General features: G+C 41.3%; 1 protein-coding gene across 2 annotated transcripts in view; it reads right to left on the bottom strand.

Moving 5' to 3' along the window:
* Nucleotides 1-2,576: 2,576 nt before the first annotated feature.
* LOC122087277 (26S proteasome non-ATPase regulatory subunit 2 homolog A-like) overlaps nt 2,577-22,057 on the bottom strand; it is an 85,717-nt gene continuing 66,236 nt past the window's right edge. The window contains exons 13-26 of one of the 2 annotated variants that reach the window (XM_042656356.1): nt 9,683-9,790; nt 9,491-9,595; nt 9,271-9,411; nt 9,077-9,181; nt 7,931-8,152; nt 7,652-7,756; nt 7,361-7,576; nt 6,940-6,999; nt 6,747-6,860; nt 6,567-6,652; nt 6,374-6,482; nt 6,075-6,253; nt 3,702-5,980; nt 2,577-3,008 (exon numbers count right to left, since the gene is read on the bottom strand). In XM_042656356.1, coding sequence (XP_042512290.1) covers nt 5,899-5,980; nt 6,075-6,253; nt 6,374-6,482; nt 6,567-6,652; nt 6,747-6,860; nt 6,940-6,999; nt 7,361-7,576; nt 7,652-7,756; nt 7,931-8,152; nt 9,077-9,181; nt 9,271-9,411; nt 9,491-9,595; nt 9,683-9,790 — 1,632 coding nt within the window. In that variant the 3' untranslated portion in view covers nt 2,577-3,008; nt 3,702-5,898. The remainder of the gene's footprint in view (nt 3,009-3,701; nt 5,981-6,074; nt 6,254-6,373; nt 6,483-6,566; nt 6,653-6,746; nt 6,861-6,939; nt 7,000-7,360; nt 7,577-7,651; nt 7,757-7,930; nt 8,153-9,076; nt 9,182-9,270; nt 9,412-9,490; nt 9,596-9,682; nt 9,791-22,057) is intronic. The other variant, XM_042656357.1, reaches the window with a different exon arrangement.

Below are 22,057 nucleotides of genomic sequence, written 5' to 3'. Positions count from 1 at the left end.
TGTCCTATAAAGAGAAAAAGTCCCTGTCAAATGTTGAACAATATAACTTGGCATTCAAAATATCAGAAACTATAAGTATCAATGACTATAAGGATATCCTTCAGCGGGGATTTGATTTGTAAACAAGATAAAACCAAACATTTACTCATAGATTGTACAATTTCAATATATATTCAAATAGAACATTAAAAAATAAAAAGTAAAAGTAGTTCTCAAATGCAAGCACCAATTATCTAAGACTAAAACCTGTCAATGTAATCTCTTCACAACTCTTGAGATGATTATCTGCTGATATGAGAAGCAAAATACAAACATTAAATCAACAAGTTGAAACATAACATAAGATACACATAGGATAGCAGGATCAGAAAAATATTACCCATCAAAAGAGAACAAATTATCCAAATTCCAAGCATCAAGTTCAAATGTTTCTAAGAAAGTAACAGCGTAAAATGGAGCATAAGTTGCATCCTTTAGTAGATTAACATCTCCTAAGCTGCAGACAATATTTATTGAGCCATATCATATTGTTGTCATGTTAAAGATATTCCACCTTCTTTGAATATATAACACCAACACCCAATAGAAGGTGCATTGACAATCCTAGCGCAATTGGGACTTCTGGAAACTTTATACAATCTAAAGGTACTATTAGAAGAAAATAATAGGAAGAAATTGACTCAAGTAAAAGAAACACATGTTAAACATTGCATACACATTGAATCAAAGAACACGTAGAATGCTCTCATAATACACTACCAATAAATAACACAAAGGGATGGCAACAAAGCGTCATCTCGAGATATACTGGAGATGTGGCACTCATAAAGAGTTCCCATTTGATGGGTCTAACCCGTGCGGTGTAAGGTACTCATACAAAATCAGAACGACCTTCTTGGCCCTCTAAGAGAACAATGCTTTCTATATTCTTTAAAAAAAAAATCAGAATTTCAAGATGCCTTTCCGGCTTTCAGTGATAAACAGTAAGGAATAGGGATAAACTGAAGAAAAGGAAGAATAAGTAATTGCTTCAAGAAAAAATAAATAAATAAAAATATCAAAGGGAAGTTTGGCTTTAGCCCAAAATTGATCAAATTTTAAACCCATTTACAAATAGTTGAACATAGTCGAATGAGTGAAATAAAAGTGAAGACATACCAATAGATGAAGGTGTATCAGTGCCTATGATTTGGGGTTTTTGAATCTGTTGCATATGCACTGCCATCCAAATCGTCCATAAAGGACTTCTCTTTGTAAGAAAGCTGTGTGAGTAAAACATCTTCAAGCTCTAGGGTTTTGACTTTAGGTTTCTGGTTTCTCAATTTTATTCCTCCTTTGGTTTCTGATTTTTATCAGTATTAGAACACAGAATGTGAAATTATAAAAAGGAAAGAAGAAATGAATAATAGATCATTAGAGAGTTATTATAGATTAAGAAACTAGAACGCAATTACGAAAATTAGGAAAGCAATTGGGGAAAGATATAGATTTTTCGCTTTTCTTTTTTAGTATAAATATAGAATAATGTAAAATTAGATTGTGGCAAAATAGAAAGAGAAAGGAACGTGTGTGTATATGAGAGAGAGAGAGAGAAGAGAGAGAGAGAGAGAGAGAGAGAGAGAGAGAGAGAGAGAGAGAGAGATTTTAATTAATAAAATAATTTTTAATTAAATAAAAAAACTATTATTTTCTAAATGTTAGAGATAGAGTGAGTGGAGGGTGTGAGAGTTTAATAAAGAAACTAAAACTAATTTTTTAAATGAGTAAAGAAACTAATATTTAATTATAAAAAAAAAATAAAAAAAAGATACCAAAAAAATAGGATAAAGGAAGACCAAAAAAGTCATGATGAAGAAGTTAAGGTATTTAAATAAAGGGTAATTTACAGCATCACCCTTGAAGAATGCCAATATTATAACACATCCTCTCTTTCACCAAATTAAACTTAGACTCCCTGTCGTCAGTCGTTGTTAAGTGAGGAGTTAAAATGTCTATTATACCCTTTTGACTAAAACAACTTCTTCATCTTTAGACCTCTCATCTTCACCTTCACCTTAGTGGCCTACTGTACCGCCAACGGTATCCCTCCCTTCTTCAGATCGGACTTCAACAACGATGCTGACGAGGAGTCTAGATCTTCACCAGTGCTTGTCACCGTTGTCCTCAGAACGGTAGTGTTTTTGGTGCCGTGGGTATATGCCGGGAAAGTCTCGTTGCCGACGAAGATGCTGTTGGAGGTCATTCAGCAACACCTGAATGCTTTCCAAGGCTGTTGGTCCATCTGGGCCAAACTATTGTCGATCTCTTTTTTGGGGCAGATAATGGAGGAGTTACTTGGATCGAGTTTTTGAGGGGTTATATTAGCTGCTGTGGAAGGAAGACTATATCGACATCTCTTAACAATTTATACCGGCTTTATGATGTGGGCAGTGCAAATGCTGAAAATCCTTCAAACTTGGAATTCAAATATGATGAAGCTGATAGTAAGATCTGGATTTTTAATGCCCACTGATGCTCTTGTGCTTCTGTGAGTGTGTTGGGTCATGTCACATAGCTTGAGCATTTTGGGAGTTTTCGAAGGGAAGACTAAATTAGATATTCTGGATATAAAGCAATTAGTATTGTCAGCTGATTGAGGATAGCAATTACAAGAAAATATATGTAGGCAACACGGTGAAATTGTTCAAACAGGTTTCAGGGTAAGAAAAAGAGGACAGAATACTTGCTTGTTCTGATCGAATTTCTTGCGAATTCAAACTTATTGTTCGTCTTTTGAGGATCATTGATGTGGATGAACCTGGCCTCCTCGTCTGTAATCTCCTTATGAGACGAGCTATACCCCTCAGATTCAGCACCCCTTGACCCATATCACACATGCTTGGATCCTGAACAACCATAGCTTCCCTCTTCGGTCGAGTTCCTACTGGAGTCTTTGGATAAGATGGACAGACTTCACCAAGTAGACGGGCCAGGGCTGTGTAGATCAACAACTAGGTTTTGCTGGTCCACTGCAGAAACCACAAATTGATGAAACGAAGGAAAATTAGTGTTGATGGTTTAGATAGGTTGGGGTTGGGGACGGGGATGGGGATGGGGATGGGGATGGGGATGGGGAGTTATTAGATGGGTATTTTAGGTACTTCATATTTAGTAAGGGCATTTTGGTATTTAAAAAAAAATATAATAACTGACATCAACATATAAGGTATATTCTGTAACAGTGACTAACGGCAGGGGGTCTGAGTCTAATTTGGTACTTCATATTTAGTAAGGGCATTTTGGTATTCAAAAAAAAATATAATAGCTGACATCAACATATAAGGTATATTCTGTAACAGTGACTAACGACAGGGGGTCTGAGTCTAATTTGGTGAAAGAGAGGGGGTGTTGCTATAATATTGGTATTCTCCAAGGGATGACACTGTAAATTATCCTTGAATAAATGAGTAGGGTAAAATAGTCTAAGAAAAGATTAGCCATGAAACATGAATACATACACTTATATTATAGTATTATAGTATGATAATATAATATAAATAGAAAATAGCATAACATCATGGGGCCATAGATCAAGCTTGTTGTCTAACTTAAAATTTTCTTCACCAACTTTTAGTTATTTTATCATATCTTTTTTGCAAAAACTCTTTTTTAAGAAGAAGTTTATATTATCTTTAACTATTAATATGTGGCAAAAGCTTTACCAATATACAGCAAACGATGTCGTTGGAGTGGACCATAGTCCTCACACTGTTATGCCTGACCATTTCTTGCCCTGTTTTCCCCTTGAGTTGTATGGTTTCTTTATTGAAGTCCATCGGAAGTTGAAGAGAGAAGGGCAAGTCTCCACCTTACCTCACTTTACCTTACTCCTCTCTGTCCGAAAAATGAAAAGAACTTGGCACTGATGGTGGAAGATTGACTTAGAGCACCTTTTGTGGACTCCGAATACCTCAAAGATGCATTTGATCGAGTGATAATGGACATCAATAGCTGCAATCGACCTGCCATTCAAAGCATCTCCAGTCATCAAGAGTAACAACTGTGGTGACCAAAGGGAACAAGTTGATGGTACTGAGTATCAGAATCCCTTCAATTTCATCGATGCCTGAAGCTTCTCCGATCCACCCATACCTCTCAAGAATCATGTAACTCGGAATCAGGGCAGGCAAATTCCAGGTTTCAACATGAGTTTCGGAACCAGGATTGTAGGTAGGGTGTGGCTCGACTCATTTGGCCTGTATAGTGGGCCTCATGATTTTATTTTATTTTGTAGAAAGCACATCTATTGATTAGAATGGATTATACGCCAGCCATCTGTAATAGCCTCAACAGATAGAAAAAGGATCAAAATAAGGCCAAACTATCATATACGTAACAGATAGGGCCATCCTAACAAGGGAGTCTGCAGTAGAGTTTACAAATGAAAATACACTGATCAAAGTAAGATGAAACGCATCATGTATCATCAACAATCATCCTAATCAACAGGGCCGAACCCCTTGAGTCCTGTTGCAAGCACAAAACCACTTCCTGGTTGTCACATTCCACCAAGTGCTTATAAGCGCCTTCTAAAGAGATTCCATAAGACCCTCACGGATGGCAACCACCTTCCCAATTAATATATCACCATAAGAAAGAGCATAAGGATATTCTCTTTCGCAATTCTTTTGCCCTGACTGGAGAAGACCGACCATCCTTGTATACATCTATATAGTAGAGCCTTATCAACAGTAATAAGTGAAATACACCAGAACCAAACAGCCCTTGCAAAGGGACAGTTCAGCAAGATATGATCATTCGTTTCAGCTTCTACACCACATTTGTGGCACTGGGTGTCAATAGGGATTTGCCGCTGATTTAAAGCTGATGCCAATGCAATACCATCACCTATTGCTCTCCATTAAAAAACTCTTAATTTGTGGCAGTGTATTGCCTTCCATACTGATGACAGCACTTCCTTCCACCTATAAGCAGCTGCTGATAAAGGTTTAGCAAGTTCTTTCTCAATCCACAGTTATACAGTATATGATGGGCAGTTTTCAACAGCAATTATCATGATCTATTTATTCAGTTGGCGGATACTGAATTTTATAACCAGGCAAACCAGGAACCCAGTTGTCAGATCAGATGTGCACCTTCTCTCCTGAACCAACATGCCACAGAAGTCCAGCCTTAAGAACTTTCCTCTCCTCCATTATACTTCGCTATACTTCTTCATGCCCAAGATGGATTACAACCCATATTTTCTTTTTTAGAAATCACATTGAGGGAAGTAGTGTGCCCACATAGAATTCAGCTCACTCCACAACCTCCATGCTACCTAAGAAGGCTTTATTACGCAAACCCAGGCCTCTCATGATAATGAGGCGTCTATGAGACGCCCCAACACCCCAAACAAATTTCAAGGGCATGCTTTCAAGGAATAAAATGCCAAATATTCAGCCATCTTGAAATTGTGTCCCAAAGGAATCCATGTAAACGATATGCTCAACTGGAAGCCCAGCAGGCAAACTTTCTAAGACCCTCCGAGGAGGGAATATTTTCAGCAGAGAGAGATTTAATAATTCAATCAAACAATTAATGGGAACAGAAAAAGACAAAATGCATATACCTTTAAGCTTTTGTCTTAGATACAACCAATTATCTTCCCTTTCCCCTTCTCTTCCTTCCCCTTTCAAGGAAAACAGATGACCCCAGGCATATCTGCAGAGACACCACAAGGTCTTTTTTCAAATCCCTAAGTTCAACAAATGATCGGAAGAAACCTCCTTCTATAGGTGTTATCCATTTGCACAGGCAACAGTCACTTCCATATCATACTCAAGCATGACGGCCAGGCCAGTCGTGGGACTTGCACCAGGCCCCAGGGAATTTTGTCATCTTCCAGTTGCTGCAGAATCAGGGCCAGCGATCCTCTTGATAATCCGGCTTTTCTCTCAAGATGACAAAGCCCTCCAGAATGGGCGAAAGTGGAATATATCTGCAAAACCCAAATGACATCAGTACACAGTGGAACAAATAGAAAAGGGCCAACAGCAATCCACAACAAAACCAAAGATTATTGTGTTGTTTACTTCTCGGTTGCTAGTTCGGCTCTATCACCAGCAGCCAACAGAACTGGGGTTGAGTGTGTTCGGAATCCAGTTATGGTCTTGGGCTGACCAGCCTGGCCAACCACATCTACTGCCTGACCTACCCAAACAGGCACGGACAGCGGTTTCAGGTTCTCATCCACAGTCATCAACATTCGAGGCTGTTCATCACACACAAGAATGAATAACTTTCAGGTGACAAAGAACCACAACCAAGGTAACAATTTATATGACAAAGTTATAAACTGAAAAGAACAAAACAAATCTAGTCGAGAATGGACCTTCATTGCCAATACAAGGAAGTATAGAACATAGTGATATTTTCCTAAGATGATTGATTTCATGTCCAGACAGGCATGCAATAATATAAGTAATCCAGCTAGTGCCTTCCTGGAAGGACAAACAAGAGAAAAAAATTAAGGTCTCCAATAGTGCCTAATTTTCCTTAAAGAAAGCAGAGAAGAGTTGACATACGGAGACAACAGGAATCGTTCAGAATGGAATGGAGCCAGAGTCAGCAAACCCTTCCCCAGATGAACAAGACCTTGAGCTATTCGGACCTGCACCAAGCCAACCCAAATGAGTAATAGAATAGTTATCTGTAAAGGCCAAACAAATTAAAAGGGAAAAAGGGAATTACGCATCAAATCTTACACAGAAAAGGAGACCGGCTACTTTGTAATAATAGCTTGAAAGATTCCGAAGCATGCCAGCTACTCGACCATTGTTTGTGCCAGCACCTATCAAACCTAAGGAGATGATGGCAGCCTGCAGAAACCCAAGATAACTTTTAGATTGTGAGATGATAAAAAGATCCAAATTTCAAGCATGCTGAAGAAGGACAAACCATTACTACTTCAAAATCTGTATCATGGCTGAGTCTGCTTAACATGTCCATAACATTGACCTGGCCAAGAACATCAAGTCCGAAATTTTCCAAGCATCAACATTTCTGAAAGATTTAAAGCAAACAAAAAACTAACCCCGCACTCCCCCCCCCCCAAAAAAAAAAAAAAAAAGGAAAAAATTTACACCCCAGGTGCAAATGTGTGGAACAAAATGTCACTCTCTTTTTTGTGGCGGGGGGAGGGGGGGAAGGGATGGTTATGGGTAAATTGTCATTTCCTAATATTTTCCAATGAAATGACCACTTGGCTTCCCATTCACAATGATCTAACAGAATTAAAGGGGACCAACTTGCTGGCTAACATTTTAGGTCAACAATTGCAAAAATACCAACAAATAAGTACAACCACATGATTCATTACCTTTGGGTTGGAAATACAGAGGAGACCAAGAGCCAAAGGAACTGCCCGGCGGATATTCTTCCCTCCATACTGCAGCAAATGCTCTAATGATCGTATAGCCATCTCAAGACCCAGCTCTTCAGCCATTGCTACCATAGCAATCCCAAGAACAGCAGGTCCCTGGTGGATCCCACCCTTTTCAAAATGTTGAGTACAATGCCCTAGAAATTTCTGAACCTGTAGGAAGGAAGAGTTAAAGACTACGATCAGATGTGATCTCCAAGTTCTATCAGACAGGCTGAGAATATATACCTTGAGCACATTTCCTGTTCCAGCATAAGCACAAGATATCAGCGTCATATCACAATATTTTCTAATATTTTCGTTAAAAGTTTTGTCGACTGCATCAGCACTTTCCTGTCAGAGACCCAAAGATCATGGTAACACACTAATATTGATAAAAGAACAGCATTTTCTCATCACATTCTAGAAACAGATTTTTTTTCCTTCGTGGTGGGGTGGGGGGGCATTGAAGAGACCTACAACCATCATAAGTAGCAAAAACACACCATAAATCATGAATTCCATTACCTGCTTCCCAAGGTAAAGAAGACCAAGCCCTAGAGGCAGAAGCCTGATTAGAGGCTCACACACTGCTGGCTTAGTCTGATTTTTCAAGGCAGAGACAATGGCCTCAGAAACTTCCTCATTGCATGAGCCCACATATATCAAGCCCAATGAGATTGCTGTAAAGGCAATCACATCAAGAGGAGCTTTCTCCTCTTCCAATATTGGAGACAATGTATACCATATCTGGCAATCAAGAAATCAGTCGAGCATAAGATGGAAGTCATTGCCATTCACAAAAAGAGCAGTGGTATGTACAGCACAACAGCAACCAAGGTGTCTACTTCAATAAATGGTTTTGAGAAGCAAACAAATACAGCATCTCTAACAATCAAGCTTAGACATTTTTAGTTTTTAAGAGTACCAGTGACAAAAATGCGGAGTAACAATATATTTCTAGAACATATGTACACTATAATCCCATATAAGTGATTCCCAAGTGGGAGGGGATGATTTCTCCTCCATTTGGTAGCAAGGGGAATTAAAGGGAAGGGAAGTGAAATTTTTAAAAACTTAATAAAGAAAGTTCTGTAATCATTACCACATGTGACTATATCACTAACTCCAAATCATTCTGAATTTGGTTATTAAATTTCACTTTGCTTTGCAGCCAGAACCCTTTTCTATTAAATGTACAATAAAAATTACATGTAAAATGTATCATTACTAAATACGGTAAACATAATTAAGTAGTTTATACAATCAAATGGGATCACATGGGGTAATGATTACAAAAGTTTCTTTTCTAAGTTTGAAAATTTCAATTCCCCTCCCTTTAAATTTTGAAAATTTCCCTTCCTTTTAAATTTCCCTTGCAACCAAACATGGCCTCAGAGTTCGTACTAGTGACTCGCCTATCACGATTTTCTTTCTACAATTCAACTAAGCCTTTTCCCAACTAGATGGGGTTACAACATCCTATTTCACCATTCAATTTAATTTAATCCCATACCTATTGTCAACCCAAATCGACACAAATTTTCTTTCTCACACTAGTAGACTACTATCACAGTTTTGTTTGAGAAATAAAAAGTGTATACTAACGAGTCCCCCCCCCTCCCCCCCCCCCCCCCCCCCCAAAAGAAAAAAAGAGAAGGGAAGGCATTTCACCTCCTCATTCTGGGTTCCTGCATAAGCAAGGCCAAGGCCCATAATGGCACCAATTCGAATAGTCGGATCTTCTTTTCCGATATAATCACCCAGAAGTGCCAATGCCTGGAGGAAGAAATCGTGTAAAATCTCAAGAAAAATCTGACTATCAATCACTAACTTTACCATGTATAAAAACTATTGAAGCGACTTACAGGATCACAGTCATTCTTGATACCACAGTTGACAATGCCAACTCCCAATAATGCACCAGCAATGACATGGTTGTCGTTGCTGTGCAAATACTTGTCAAATTGTGCAAGGCCAGAATCAACATCCCATAACAGAATCATACCCTACAACCAAGGATGAAACGATAAATCTAAGAAGTCAACAAGTCCAAGTTTAACAGAAACCTAGAGGGGGGAAACATACCAGGCTCGCAGCAGCACTTGCCTTCCCATGTTCCTTATTCTTGAATATCCAGCTGCCACTAGAACCACCACTTGAAGATTCTGAAGGGACAGTCATAAACTTATCCTGCAGCACAAAGATAAATTACAAAAGAAATTGCAGAAAAAACATAAAGATCAGAAAAGAATCATGGCCTAAAAAGTGCCTATTTACCTGGCCAAACCCAGCATTCACAAAGGCATTGACAAATGTAGCTGCTAGGTTCTGCGTAGCAGAGTTAACACTTGCACCAGCACTTGCCCGGCCATGAATCAAGTGCACCTAAGAAAATAAATGCAGATTAGCATATCGTATGCTGCAAGTCTATACCTAAGCATGTCAATGTTTATATGTGAATGTGCATGTGAGTTACTACCAAAGGAACTCCAAGACTTAGATGAGTATCATCCTGGTGCAGTATTCCATTGCCGTTAGAAAGACTTGGAAGAAAAGAACCTGCAGTTTGGTTTGATCTGGTTTTGGGCCACTTTTTTTTGTACAAAACTAACCCTGTGGTTCAAGAATGGTTTAATTCTGGTTCTTCTAGAAACCAAAATCTCTGGACTTGTTGGAGTCTTACCTTTATTAATTTATAAGTTACTAAGCAGTGTTAGTGATGTAGATCGAAAAGATGGATCTGCCAGTGGTGGAAGAGAAAGAAAAATAAGGAGCAAAGAGAGAGATCATAAAATGAGGAGGCAAGGGAAAGCCCAATTCATCGGGGAGGGGGGGAAAAGAGGGGAGAGAGAAAGGAATGATGCAACAAACTAAATCTAATCCTGTCAAGTGTGAGTTAGGTATATCATGGTTTTAAGTATCAGTATGTATTGTACCGTATCGGTCGATACGTATCTGTATCAGCCCTTACCGATATGATACATGAAAATTTTCAAATCCTTTTGTATCGATATGTATCCTACGATACATATCGATATGCACCGATACACCACCGATACGACACGATACACACCGATACGTATCGATACTCTATGAAAAATAAAAAATCAAGGTGAAATGTACGTTTTGATATGTATCAGTGTGTATCGGTATGTATCGGTAAATACCGATACGGTGCAGCACAGTCATATAATGGCCAAGATGGGTCATTTTTCAAAAAAAAAAAGATTTTTTGAGGGGTTTTTGTTCCAAAGTTGCTGCCAATCATTTTTCTCTCTAACTAAAGTGGAAATCAAGGTTGGGAACAAGGATTTTACATTTATGGGACAACTACAAACCTTAGATTCTTAGTGCGATACTCTGAATTTAGTGTTTATGCATAATACATATTGTCTATAGCTTTTTTTAACAATTTTTTTTATACAAAAGGGTTTCCTATCCATTTATGTGCGTATCTTTAGCGTATCTTAGCATATCTCTGATACGATACGATACCCTCCTATATGTATCTTAATTTTGGTCAACCGATCCAGTGATCGATACCTATACTTTAATTCTTGAGGTATATCCTCTTACATGAATTTGTAACTACTATTTAAGACAAATTTTTTTTTTTTTGGTGAATAGTATAATTCATTGCCAAGAAGAAAAAGAATATACAAGACCCCTCGGAAGGGGGGAAAAGAAGGGGAACAAGAGCCGCCCTCAAGGAGGAGAGGGGGCCTGAATCAAGGATGGGGAGAGGCCCCAAGATGCAACAATGTGGCTATTCCTAGGGGAGGCAATACAACTTTTGGAAATCTTAGAGGCCTTGGCTTTAACATCAAAGGAGATGGGATGGAATCCCAAATCTAAGAGTACGAGAATTGGAGGTGCATTTCCTGCAGTTACGCTCCATCCAGAGCTGATTGATGGTAGCACAAAAAGCGAGCTTCCTCAAAGTGTTGTAGACGGAAGATCCAGCAAAATTCATATCCACCCATAGCCATTCCCTATGAAAAGGAAGGATTCTTCTATTCTTGGGCCAGCATTTTACAAGGATTCCCTTCCAAATAGAGGAGGAAGTAGGGCAGGCAAAAAGGAGATGCTCAATATCTTCAGAAGCCGACCCACAAAGACAACACAAGGGAGAAACAGGGATCTTCTGCCTGATGAGGAAGCCATGGGTAGGGAGGCAGCCAGTGAGAGCTTGCCAAGTGGTGAAGTTATGACGGGGAATATGATGCTTGAACCAAACAATCTTATGCTAAAGGGAAGTAGCGCCCCATGATCTAATGAAGTCCCAAGCAACTTTAGAAGAGGAGCCTGTCGTGGAGGGAGTCCAGATAATGGAGTCCCCTCTTCTCAGCTGGGCATCAGAGATGGAAGGCAATAATGACCAAATATCATCAAGCTGGGGGGATGAGGAAGTTGGGGGAGACCACTTGCCCAAAGTCAGAATATCCTGAACTAAAGTCTACTTTAGGAGGCCAAAACTATAGATGGTCATTGTACTAATGAGGTGCAGAAGAATGTCTTTCTGGTGCCAAGGGTCCATCCAAAGAGAGGTGGAGGATCCATCTCCAACCTGGTAGCTGATGGCCTCGGAGACAATTGGTCTGAGCTCTAATATCTTACGCCACACACAAGAAGCATTTGCCCAGATGGGGGCAGTCCAGAGGGAGTCAGAGTGAAGGAGACCCGAATAAACCCAATCCACCCATATGCTCTTCTTCTTGTTGACCAGCTTCCAGATAAGTTTGATGATGCCAGCCGAGTTGACATCCTGAATACGTCTCAAACCCAACCCACCTTCAGATTTAGGACGACAAACAGTAGCCCAACTTAGAAGATGAAGGAATCTGGAGCTTTCAGAACCTTTCCAAAGGAAGCAACAAAGATAGATTCAAGCTTGGTAATGGTAGCCAAGGGCAATCTATAGATCCCTGACCAGTAAATGTAGGAAGCTTGAACAATAGATCTAATAAGTTCCAGATGCACAGCAAAGGAAAGAAGCTTGCCTTCCGTAGTTGCAGCCTCTTCCTGATGAGATCAAGCATAGGAGTGTAATGGTGAGTAGACAATATGGCTGGAATCAAAGGAAGGCCCAAGTACTTACCGGCAGATGACCAAGGGAGAAACCAATCAAATCCAGTAAAGTAGCCTTAACAGGCTCAGAAACACCAGAAAGGAGGATGAGAGACTTCCTCGAGTTGACCTGGAGCCCAGACAAAGATTCAAAGAGCTACGAGTTATACATGATAACTTGCAAGGATGTAGTGTTTGCTTTAGAGAAAATCACCAAATCATCAACAAAAGCTTGATGCGAAAGCTTGATGGCCTTACACTTAGGAATGGGGGAAATAAGCTATTGGTCGGTAGAAGTTAGAATAATTCTGGATAACACCTCCAGGGGCGAGGAGAAGGTATAAGGGGAAAAAGGACATCCCTGCCTAATTCCCACTGAAGTTGAGAAGAAACCTGTTGAACTACCATTCACCAACAGAAAGAAGTGGGGAGTAGAGATACAATAATGAATCTAATTGACGAACACTTGAGGAAATCACATCTTGGCCATTACTGAAATAATGAAATCCCATGAGAGAATCGAAGGCTTTGTTGATGTCAATCTTTAAAAGGGTAACCAGGCCATGTGATTTTCTATCAAATCCTCTCATAATCTCGTTGCAAAGGAGGATATTGTCACTAATGCTTCTACTCGGGATGAATGCCTATTGGTTTTCACTGACTAGCGGATCAATGACCATCTTCATCCTGTTGGCAAGGATCTTGGCAATGAATTTGTATAACAAATTGCATAAGGAGATAGGCCTGAAGTCATTCATGGTATTTTCTCCTTCTATCTTAGGAATGAGGTAGACAAAAGTGTGGCTAATTCCTTTGATCTGGCTGAGGTTGTAGAAGAAGCTCTTAACAACTTTGATGAGATCAAGCTTGATAATATCCCAAGAGGTAGTGAAGAATCCCATACTAAAGCCAGTTGGCCCAGGGGCTTTGCTGGCCTCGTGAGAGAGAATAGCTGCTTCAATTTCGCCATTAGTAGGAAGAGCATGAAGCACACCGGCCAGATTTGTAGGAATGAATTTGTTTAGCAAGTCATCTTGGATGGTGAAGGTAGGCCTCGGCTCTTGATTAAACAAGTCTTTGGAGTGATCAACTACAATTGCTTTAATACCATTAACACTTAGAATATGGGATCCGTTGGGGTCGATCAACATAGGGATGGAGTTCATGTTTTTTCTAGCCTTCATGGATCGATGAAAGTAAGCTGAGTTGGAATCTCCTAAGTCCAGCCATTTAATCCTAGCCTTTTGCCTTAGAAAACTCTCCTCTTGGGCAAAGAGGGAAGAGAGGGAAGCCGAGACAGTTTTTTCTTCGTCAGCCAATATGGAATTGAGAGGATTTGTTTGCAACAACACCAAGATAGAAGTGAGATTATTCCTGTAATCAATAACCTGAGAGGTAATATTCCCAAAGGAATTAGTATTCCAGGCTTTAAGGGCCTCTTTAACATTCCGAAGCTTCCTAGCAAGGGCTATGAGAGGGGAAGAGAATGCTCGGACAGGCTTGTTCCAAGCTTCCCTAACAGCAGGGAGAAACTCTGAATGAGAGGTTCACATATAAAGAACTTAAAAGGCTTGGGACCAAAGGAGATTGATGGGTGGATAAATAAGGAGAAGGGGAAGTGGTCAGAAATACCTGGGGGGATCAAAGGTGGAATGGGACGAAGAGAAGGATGTGAGCCAGGTCCCATTGACCAACAATTTGTCCAATTTGCAGGCAATGCGGGAAGCACCAATCCTGTTATTGTTCCAAGTGTATTTAAGACCTGCCTAGCAGAGATCATTGACAGTGATGTCCTCAGTGCATTCATTGAAAGCATCACTATGGGTCATCTCATAGGGTCCCCACCCTGCTTTTCATAGCTGAAATAGACAATATTAAAATCACCACTGATATCCTAAGGAAGAGAGCCAATGTGGGTGGCAAGGCTTTGGAGATCATTTTAGAGAGCTTCTTGGGCAGAAGCATAGTTAGAAGCATCGATGGCTGAAAAAATAATGGTGGAATTGGTAATGACATCAGTGATGGAAAGGTGGAGGAATTAGGCAGAGGAGAAAAGCAGAGAAATTGAGATCTTAGAAGGGTCCCAGATTATCCAGATACGACCTTTTGGGTGGTGGGAGTAGTTGGAAATGAGCGACCAACTAGGGGCGACAGAGTAGACAATATGGGAGGCTATGTTTTCTTTCACATGGGTTTCAAGCAGGCAGCAAAAGCTAGGGTGGCATTCTTTAATGGTGGATCGAACAGAAGCTTGTTTTGGGAGGGGTGTTGAGACCCCTCACATTCCAAATCAGGCTTTGAGACATTAGGCATGATTTGGATGGGGCAACGAAGGCTCCAACAAGGTGGGGCTGGCAGAGACAGTGAGAGAGCTGGACTTCCCTCTCCGCCGATAGGAGTAAGAAGCAATAGAGGAACTGGTGTTGATGGGGCTCTTGTTCAGGAGATAGGGGTGCTTGGTGGAAGACTTGGGCGCAGAGGAACGAAGAACAAGTATGGGAATGATGGGCGGAGAAGAAGAGGGGCAGGTCGAGTTAGTCTAGACCAGATCCAATGGATGAAGGTATGATTGGGTTAAAGGTGGGCAAGAGACCAGGGAGTTGTGGGCTTCAAGAGAGGGCTCAGGCCTAAAAGAGGAAGGCGCGATGGGCTTGAGTGTGATGGCTCAGAGGATTGCTACAGTTAGAAGTATTGTTAGGGGACAAGCAACAGCTGGGAGTGGACTCCTTAGGGCTCTCAACATCTGATTGCAGATCCAGGAATCGGTTGTGACCAACGGGCAAGGCGCTATTAGGGACTGAAGGGTTAGAGGAGGTCACTCTAGTGTCTACGGTAGAAGGTTGTCGACGAATCCGATTCCTTCGATGGCGTTGGGCTCTGTCACAACTGGGAGATCGAAAAGGAAGAGGCTCATCTCTCATGATCGAACGATCATGATGGGAATCTAACATATGAATCTCAGAAGCCGGCTGCTTAGGGTGAAAAAGGGAGGAATCATGGACGAAGACCTTATAAACCAGGCACTGGGGAGGCCTCCATTCGAACAGAATCTCTTGATGAAAACAGAAGTCATCTCCATCCTAGACAGAGATCGAGGGGAACGGATCAGCAATAGAGACATTAATGAAAATTCTGGCTTAGGCTAACCGGTCTTTCTGGCAAGTCCTAGCATCCGTATATAGAGGTTTCCCCAAAACCGAGTCGATCAAGCTAAGTCCCTCAGAGCACCAGTAGTGAAGAGGGAGGCCAGGCAACGTAACCCATAGCAGAATGGAGGAATAATCGACTTAGTTGAGAAGCAATTGCCAATGCCAAGGTCTAAGGAAGATCAACTTCCACCCAACAGACCAAGGTCCACTAAGAAGGATACGGTTCATATCTAGTTCATCTGAGAACTTGAAGATGAAGAAGCCATGATCCAACAAGGTGGTTTCCACAGTACCATTAGTTCTCCATTGCTTCATAAGGGAGTGCTTAACCAGGTGAAAGGGAGGCGGCTGCCCAGAAAGTGCCTACCTAACGAGAGCTCCCAGTGGGAGACTTCTGCATCTAGAGAACTAGGATCACATTTGGCAACAAGCGAGTCACCAATCATAGAGGGCTGGATAAAATGAAGGGGTAGCAAGGCAAGGAGGAGAATTCCAGACTGAACTCGTAAGGAGAACTGGAGGCTGGGAAGGAGGGGAGATGTGTGAGGGCAAATAGCAATGGACCGACTCCTCCCCAGGGAGGGAAACCATGGACAAAGCACTCATTCCCACATGGACGAAGCTCCAAAGTTTAGGCCCTCTAAGAAAAACTTTAAAAAGGAAACAAAGAACAAGACAAAATTAAATGAGACTCCCATTCATGGACAGAAACATGAATGACCTTGACACTGGATTAAAGAAACCAAAATAGAAAAAGGGACGTCCCCCATGCATGGGCTGAGATGGAAGTTTCCAATCTTGATGCAACAACCAACTATGGTTTCAAGAATCGGGATCGAATCGGCCACGGCCGATCTCGATTCCGGCAAGTCCGGCTGTCTATTTCTTGTATAGAAAAACCGTAGATGCCATGAATATACCAATTCCATGGCCGGATTGGAATTGGCCATGATAGATCCGGACCCTGATTTTGTGTTTTGAATCCTTGCTACCTAATAACATATAGAAACTGAAACTGAATCTTACCCCTTTTAGATGCAAGCCATTTGGAGTATCCTATCCCAAATAAAATAAAAGCAAGTATAAAAACATGTAATGCCCCAGAAATTAGAAACCTAAGACTAAGTATGTTTTCATCCTAGGGGTATTTTTGTAATTTTACACTAGAGTGGTATTTGGAGTGTTCTTAAATTATTGTGATTCTTTCTTTAATAATCTGATATGTAGAATTTAATTTTAAAGGCAAGTGAATATGGGATAGCATGTAGGTGAATAAGGTACTTAAAAAATTAATGAGTGCTTAGGTTCTTTATTTATATTTGATTTGTGGACATAATAGATATTAGAAGTGTTAGCATAGTGGTTGTGATTTGAGTGCGTGAGTGGATAGAGGTTAAAATATTTTACGTCTAAAAATGAGGAGTGAAGTAGATTTAATTGTTGGGGATACCCACTCACCTCCGGAGTGTTAATTCCTATATTGGTTTTGATGATAACAAACAAATGGAAATACTAATAAATATCAACCATGTTATGTGTGAAGGCCAGTTCTCAAACTGACACATGTATTGAAGTCCTCAAAATGCTAGATCTTAAGACCTCAAGTGTCCAGACATGAAAATTCCTTGAAGATCATGCAACCTCAAGCATTAAGGACTCCAAGATATGAAGTGTACAAGATGGTGTGGAGAAGGTAAAGGCAATCTACAAGAAGTCAAGTTGAAGACCTGTTGTGTAGAGTCTTATGTAATAGCACACACATTGCACGCACTACACTGCATTACACAACTATGGTTGAAAAGATGCAGACTCTGAAAAAGAATGACACATGGGATCTGGTGTGTCTTCCCTCACAAAGGAAGACAGTTGGATACTTGGATGTAGGTGGTCTTCATAGTAAAATAGAAGCCTGATGATACAATGGATCGGTATAAGGCCATACTTATTGCCAAGTGCTTCGCTCTTATGGGATTGACTACCAGGAGACTTTTGCTCCAGTTGCTAAGATGAATACAATTTGTGTTATCTTAGCTTGTGCCACCAACTTAGATTGGGATTTCAACAGCTAGATGTGAAAAATGCCTTCCTTCATAGGGAACTTGAGTAGGAACTGTATATGGACATTCCTCCTGGATTCACTTTCTCGAAAACCTAAGGGAAGGTATGCAAGCTAAAGCGTGCATTGTATGGGATGAGCAATCCCCTCGTGCTTAGTTCGGGCATTTCCATAACGCTATGGTTGTTTTTTCGGTGAATAAATAATTCATTACCAAGGAAAAGAAAATGCATACAAGCCCCCTAAGGGGAGGGAGAAGATAAGGGACTTAGCTCTGAAGAGGAGGCTAAGTCCGAAAAATAGAGGGAAGCTCCCATGATTCTGCAATATGACAATTTCTAGGGGAGGGGAGACGAGTGATAGCAACTTTTTAGATCTTTTCTTTGACATTAGAGAATAAGGAGCTCCAAATCTTTTCAAGAGACCAAGGGTTGGAGGTCCATTTTCTATAATTGCGCTCCATCCATATTTGATTGATTGAGGCACAGAAAAGCAAGCTTGGCAATTAGATCACAAATAGTCTTCCCTTGGAAGGTCATGTCCATCTAAATCCACTCCCTATAAAAAGGAAGGACTCTTCTTCTCACCGGCCAGCATTTGGATGGGACAAAATTTCAAATGGAGAAGGATACAAGGCAAGCAAAAAAGAGATGATCAATGTCTTCCGACTCAAAGCCGCAAAGAGGGCAAGCTAGGGATTCTGGAATTATTCCCTAGATGAGGAAAGCTTGCATATGAAGGTATTTCATGAAGACCCTCCGAGCCGTGAAGCTTTGTCTAGGGATTTAATGCTTGAACCAAATAAGTTTGTGCTATAGAGCTGGATTCTCATGCAATCTGATATGATCCCAAGAAGTCTTGGTACTGAAGAGCCCATTTAGAGAGTGGAGCCAAAGGACTGAATCACTTCTCTGATGCCCTCCAAGAGGGGAAGCAGGTAAGCTATTCCAGATGTCAGCAAACTGTGGGGAGGAATGAGCTGGGGGATCCCAGTCTCCAGAGGATAATATGTTTACAACTCTATCATGCCTAGACAACACTGAGCTATAGATGCTTCGAGCAGTGAGCACATTAGAGAGGATTCCCATAGGATGCCAAGGGTCAAGCCAGAGGAAGGTGGAAGAGACATCCCCGATGCTATAGGAGACAAATCTATAGGTAATGGATCTGAGGGAGAATATCTTGCACCACACCCAGGAGGAGTCTAATGGAATATTTATAGTCCAAAAGGAGCCATGCTAAATAATATGCAAATACACCCAGTCCACCCAAATGCATTTCTTCTTGGAAGCCACTTTCCAGATGAGCTTTAAGATTCTTGCATTGACAACATCCTTGATTTGCCTAAGACCCAAGCCCCCTTCATTTTTAGGGAGGCACATCCCTTCCAGAGGAAGGCAGCAAAGATGGATTCCATTTTAGATATAATAGTCTTGGGCAGCCCATAGATTCTAGGCTAGTAAATATAAGAAGCTTAAAAGACAGCTTTAATAAGCACTAATCGGCGCACAAAGGATAAGAGCTTTCCTTTCCAAAGCTGAAGGCACTTTCTGATGAGATCCAACATAGGAGTGCAGTGATGGGTAGTGAGCCTCCCAGGAATAAGAGGAAGCCCTAGGTACTCTACCGGCAGAGAACCCAAAGCAAACCCAGATTTCTGAAGGAGAGAGGTATTCACATCATCAGAGATACCCAAAAGGAAGAGGAAAGATTTCCTCAGTTTGATCTGAAGGCCAGACATCCTAGAAAAGAGATCTATACAATGCAAAATAGCATCTAAAGAGGGACCATCCGCCTTAGAGAATATCATTAGGTCATCAGCAAAGGCGAGATGGGTCAGCTTCTCAAGCTTTGCATTTCGGAATGGGGGAGATGAGCTTCTGATCAGTGGCCGGCTGCAAACTTCTAGAGAGAACTTCCATAGCAAGACAGAAGATGTATGGCGAAAGGGGACATCCTTGCCTAATTCCAGCTGAGGAGAGAAGTAGCCCACCGGACTGCCATTGACCAAAACAGAGAACTTGGCTGAAGCAATGCAATGGAAAATCCAGTTTGATGAAAGCAGGCTGGAACCCCATCTGGATGAGAACCGAGATGATAAAATCCCACTGAAGAGAATCAAAAGCCTTATGGATGTCAATCTTCATGAGAGCAGTAGAAGAATGGCCTTTTCTGTCAAACCCTCGAATAATCTCGTGGTAAAGAAGGATGTTGTCAGCAATGGTTCTTCCAAGGATAAAAGCTGACTGATTCTTGCTGACAAGGGAATCAACCACAGTCTTAATCCGGATGGCTAGAATTTTGGCAATGAACTTGTATAAAATATTGCAAAGGGATATGACGCAAAGCTAAGCCCAAAGATCATCACTAGCGCCAGGCCAGAGGAGCCAGAGATGGATTTTGACCAAATTTTGGAGTACGAGGTAGAAGCTATGGAAGGGCTGGAACACTAGAAACAACTGCGGAGATCAGTGAGGCTACGGACAAGGAAGGTCCAGTCCAAATATGGGCCAAATCGGAGCTGATTTGGTGGCCCAAACCTAAGCCACGATTTCTGGCCCAGTCTAACGCTAAAACAGGGGTGTTCTTGTAATTTTAATTTTTTTAGATGTTGTTGGACTTTAAGTGGGGTATTATGGACATTTAGGGTCGCCCTACCTATTAGGGTTGGGATATATAATGTAAAAAGGTATCAAAAAGGGGGGACACATCATTAGGAAGAATAAAAGTGGTGGCTAGCCTTTTCTTAGCAGATTTCTATAGTTTTTGTGTATGTTTTCTCATCTTATGATCATTGAATGAGTATTCACCTCTCTTTCTTTAATCAATCTTCTTTGTTTCTTCATTCTATAGCAGTGTAGAATTGAAACAAAGTTATTTGGATTAGTTTAGAGCTGTTCTTGGAGTTTTGGTGACTTTTGGTTACAGGACTGGTTATCAGATACAGGCCTGGAATGCATCAGCTGGTATTAGAGCTTGGATCCATCAATGGCTGGAGGTAACAATCAATTGGATGCTCTTACAGCTATTTTGGAAGAGATGCGCAGAGATAGAGAAGAAAGGCAAAAGGAAAGAGAAGAAGAGAGAGCCATGAGACAAACTATGCTGGCTTTGATGCAACAAATAGCTTGTAACCAGGCTCTTATGCAGCCTACACCACCTGTGCCACCTAGAGTAGAGAGGGAAGTGGCTGGAACAGCTTCGGAGTACGAAGAACTTCCTCCTCGTGGACAGCGGGTGTACCAGAGGGGTCCTAGAGGCGTCTACAGGCAGCCTAGAGAGGAAAGAGAGCCCTACAACAACCGTTGGGACATGGGTTTCAAGATGGAGGTACCTGAGTTCTAGGGAGGGTTGGTACCAAAGGAGTTTCTTGATTGCTTGAGCACGGTGGAAGAGATTTTTACAGTGAAAGATGTGCCAGCCGACAAGAAGGTATCATTTCTTGCATCTAGATTCAAAGATAGGGCTGTAGCCTGGTGGCAGTCCTATACCTAGATGGTTTGCCTTTGTTGGAGGATTGGGATGAGCTGAAGAGCGATATGAGGAAGGAGTTCCTGCCCTTAAACTACAAGCAAACCCTCTTTCAGAATTTACAGAGCCTAACTCAAGGAGCTAGAAGTCTGGATGAGTATACAATTGATTTCTACAGGATGGTGGGTAGAAATCAATTGAGGGAGACACAAGAACAATTGGTGGCGAGGTATTTACATCGGCTGCGACCATCCATTCAGGATGTCTTGCAAGTCCACTCGTTTAACAATGTTACAGAGGCTCAATCCAAGGACAAGTGGTGGAGAAAAGCTTAGCTAGAAGTGGAGCTAACAGAGGGGTATCAATTGGAAGAGGTGGGTTCACCAACATCAGGAGTTTTGGGTTGTTGTGCCACCTCTTGGGAGGGGAACAGCTCCTATTGCAGCGCCTAATGCACTAAATCAGCTGGGAAGGATGGTAGGACGGCCCCCAGCTATTACACCTAATGAGCAGCAAAGAGGCCAAACTAGCAAGGCCAATTTTAGGTGTCAACTATGCTATGACCTTGGGCACTATGCCAATGAGTGTCCCAAGTTGCGTTCTCAGTTGTTGGTACAAGAAGGGGCTGAGGAAGAATATGGTGGAGAGGATTATGATGGAGTGTTTGATGATGAAGGCCATTACATTGTGGAACCTGATGACATAAGGGGGGACAGCTTGGTACTTAGGAGGATTTGCCTAGCACCAAAGGCAAATGAAGATTGGAGGAGGCATGACATTTTTACCACACGTTGCTTGGTCGGTGGTAAGGTGTGCAAGGTTATTGTTGACCCAGGGAGTTGTGAGAATGTTATCTCACAAGAGGCTGTCCAGAAGTTGGGGTTGAAGACAGAGCCACACCCAATCCCT

This window comes from Macadamia integrifolia, chromosome 8 (genome assembly GCF_013358625.1).
Source record: "Macadamia integrifolia cultivar HAES 741 chromosome 8, SCU_Mint_v3, whole genome shotgun sequence".
Taxonomy (NCBI): domain Eukaryota; kingdom Viridiplantae; phylum Streptophyta; class Magnoliopsida; order Proteales; family Proteaceae; genus Macadamia; species Macadamia integrifolia.
This window is presented reverse-complemented; position numbering and strand designations above follow the sequence as displayed.